This window comes from Hyalella azteca, unplaced genomic scaffold (genome assembly GCF_000764305.2).
Source record: "Hyalella azteca isolate HAZT.00-mixed unplaced genomic scaffold, Hazt_2.0.2 contig7138, whole genome shotgun sequence".
Taxonomy (NCBI): domain Eukaryota; kingdom Metazoa; phylum Arthropoda; class Malacostraca; order Amphipoda; family Hyalellidae; genus Hyalella; species Hyalella azteca.
Window position 1 is genome coordinate 37,899 of NW_025937268.1, and position 2,117 is coordinate 40,015.

General features: G+C 40.7%; 1 protein-coding gene across 1 annotated transcript; it reads left to right on the forward strand.

Annotated features, from left to right (window-relative positions):
• The first annotated feature begins 248 nt into the window (after nucleotides 1-248).
• LOC108671688 (DNA-directed RNA polymerase II subunit RPB1-like) lies at nucleotides 249-1,865 on the forward strand. Its single transcript, XM_018159257.1, has 2 exons — nucleotides 249-258; nucleotides 1,150-1,865. The coding sequence occupies exons 1-2, from the start codon at nucleotides 249-251 to the stop codon at nucleotides 1,863-1,865; spliced, it is 726 nt and encodes a 241-aa protein (XP_018014746.1).
• The last annotated feature ends 252 nt before the right edge of the window (nucleotides 1,866-2,117 follow it).

Consider the following 2,117-nt stretch of genomic DNA (forward strand, 5'->3'; position numbering starts at 1 on the left):
GGTATAATATTAAATAAAATAATAATAAATGAGGTATCATTTTGGGTGAACACAAATGCTTATTACACCGCCAGGCTTATATTGCTTGTCTAAATCAACTGATTTCGGCACTTCAACATTTTTAAACGTTCAGTATTAAATTACTGGTCTTTTGTGTAATTTTCAAATGCTCAGCATTAAATCATTGGTCATGTGCGACATGTTCGAATTTTCGCTAGCAAATCATAAGTATCGGGCGATGTTCTCAAATGTTCACAGGTAAGTTATAAGTCATTTGCTATACATTCGAATGTTCCCCAGTAAATTCTAAGTCTTTCGCTATATGTTCGAATATTACTGGTAAATCATTTGTCTCATGCGATGTTTTCGAATCTTCACTAGTAAATCACTACTCTTGTGCGACATGTTTAAATGTTCACTAGTTGAATATTGGCCTTCTTCCACATGTTTAAATGTTCACTAGCTATAATTATAAATATAACATTACATAACATAGCGTTATTCGAACCGAATAATAGGCCTGATACGGTCTACCGCCGATTTTTTCCCTCTCCTGACTTGTTAAGAGGAGATCTAAAAACCTTCCTTTCAACCAAATATTTTCAACACTATTCGTCTGGTTTGATTTGTATAAATGTTCGCAAAATAATTTTAACTTTTGTGTCATATGTTTAACTGTTACCAAGTTAATCATAAGTCTTTTGCAGTATATATTCAAATATTCGCACGTTAATTATAAGTTTTGAGTGATATATTCAAATGTTCACTACTGATGAGTCCGAGCAATTTCTTGATTTCTTGAGCGATTTGACTCATGACGCGTTGACGATTGGCATTCATGCGGCATTCGACATTGGCATCCATGCAGCATGCTGATTTGCGTTTAATGAACGACCGGAATGCAATTTTCGGTCATAATTAGTACATTGAATATTCAATTTAAGCTATTCATTGCACATTTAATAGCTATTTAAGGAAATGTGATTATTTAATCAAACCTACCTCAAATTACTCCTTNGATTCAATTCCCATAGTTCATTGAACTATGAATGACATGAAGATCAGACATTCTTTTTCCATCTTCCTTTTTAGAGATTTAAATATACATAGATTAATTTATCTATTGCTCTCACTGCTGTTTCATTGCAGCAATCTTTTCCTCATCCTGCACTCATCCCTGCTTTGCTCCCTCATGCTACACTCATCCCTCCTTTGCTCCCTCTTGCTACACTCATCCCTCCTTTGCTCCCTCATGCTGCACTCATCCCTCCTTTGCTCCCTCATGCTGCACTCATCCCTCCTTTGCTCCCTCATGCTACACTCATCCCTGCTTTGCTCCCTCTTGCTACACTCATCCCCCCTTTGCTCCCTCTTGCTACACTCATCCCTCTTTTGGTCCCTCATGTTATACTCATCCCTCCTTTGCTCCCTCATGCTACACTCATCCCTCCTTTGCTCCCTCATGCTACACTCATCCCTCCTTTGTCCCTCATGCTACACTCATCCCTCCTTTGCTCCCTCATCCTGCACTCATCCCTCCTTTGCTTCCTCATGCTACACTCATCCCTCCTTTGCTCTCTCATGCTACACTCATCCCTCCTTTGCTCTCTCATGCTACACTCATCCTTCCTTTACTCCCTCATACTACACTCATCACTCCTTTATTCCCTCATGCTACACTCTTGCTCCCTCATGCTACACTCATCCCTCCTTTGTCCCAATTCACACCGTTACAGCGCCTCACATTCATTCCCCCTCACGCCCACGGCCCCCTCGTCCCCTCAGGATTGTCCAACTCTGGCTACCAGGAGCATGCTAGGAATGTCCTGACACGCGAGCGCGTCAGAGTTATGCCTGAGCACTGACCATTATCCCGCGCTGTTGAGGTGCGCGCGTGACAACGCAACTGCAGCTTTATACTCCCCTGCTTATATCCTTGTATATAATATACTGATTCAGAGTTGTAGCATGATATTATCCCCTGGTTGAGTGTATGTATAGGAGGTAAAATTCTTCTTTCTATGTTTACAGTAATTCGAACGTGAACATGCAGTCATTCGTGTGTCCATTTGCAGTACTATGAACGTTTACATGCAGTCATTCGTGTGTCCATTTGC